Source organism: Frankliniella occidentalis, unplaced genomic scaffold (assembly GCF_000697945.3).
Source record: "Frankliniella occidentalis isolate FOCC.00 unplaced genomic scaffold, Focc_3.1 Scaffold1354, whole genome shotgun sequence".
NCBI lineage: Eukaryota > Metazoa > Arthropoda > Insecta > Thysanoptera > Thripidae > Frankliniella > Frankliniella occidentalis.
This window is the reverse complement of record NW_026268456.1, coordinates 13,135-13,871: the sequence shown is the minus strand read 5'-3', so window position 1 is coordinate 13,871 and position 737 is coordinate 13,135. Positions and strand designations below refer to the sequence as shown.

The following is a 737-nucleotide window of genomic DNA, read 5'->3' as shown; positions in this document are numbered from 1 at the left end:
GTCGAAGATTTAAACAATTTTGTCAATTTCATTATGAAGAAGCATTTAGTTTACACACTTTTTTGTTTGCAATGTGTTGATGTAAATCATTTGAAATAACATTTCCGAAAAACATTTATCGTTTCAATGTATTTTGTTTCATTTGTACTTCCGTTGATTGGTGTGATCGCTGAGTGCTCCCTTCCTCTGAATAACAACAGAAAGTCGAGTGGCGCGCAAAACCTTTTAAATTGTGTCTTAAGTCTCTGCTTCTGCTACACGCATTGAAAGTCTTAAGTCTTTTGCTGTTCGCGTAGCCGCTTCTTTTCTACTCGAGTTCCTCCGCTTTGGGCTAACAGCGTGCCTCAGCTCTTCACACGCATGTCGGTGGCGGTGTGGTCGCTCAGTACAGGTGGCCCATCCGAGCTCTAACGCGGTGCTTTTCCTGTTGACAGATGCCGAGCTCGGTACAGGGTCTGTACGAAAATCCTTCGACTGGGAAGAGAATCCTGAGATAAAGGCCGAGACGCTCGCGGTCGACCACGGCGATGATCCCAATGCTCGTGTCAACAGCGAGCAGCTGAGGCTTGTGGTCACTGGGTGCTACTCGCTCCGCGGCCGCCGCGAGCACGACCCCGAGGACATCGCAGACAGCAAATCCTTGGAGGGCAACGAAGGGGACAGTCAGCAATTGGCGGGTAGCGAACTGGCATCCAACGGCAACGCCAGTGACGCCCGCAAGAACGAAGCACCTGCTG

General features: G+C 49.9%; 1 protein-coding gene across 1 annotated transcript in view; it reads left to right on the top strand.

Annotated features, from left to right (window-relative positions):
- Positions 1-360: 360 nt before the first annotated feature.
- The window catches only part of LOC113211269 (zinc finger protein 771-like), an 8,386-nt gene continuing 8,009 nt past the window's right edge, over positions 361-737 (top strand). Inside the window, exons 1-2 of the mRNA XM_052276001.1 lie at positions 361-385; positions 435-677. Of these exons, the coding sequence (XP_052131961.1) occupies positions 361-385; positions 435-677 (268 nt within the window). The remainder of the gene's footprint in view (positions 386-434; positions 678-737) is intronic.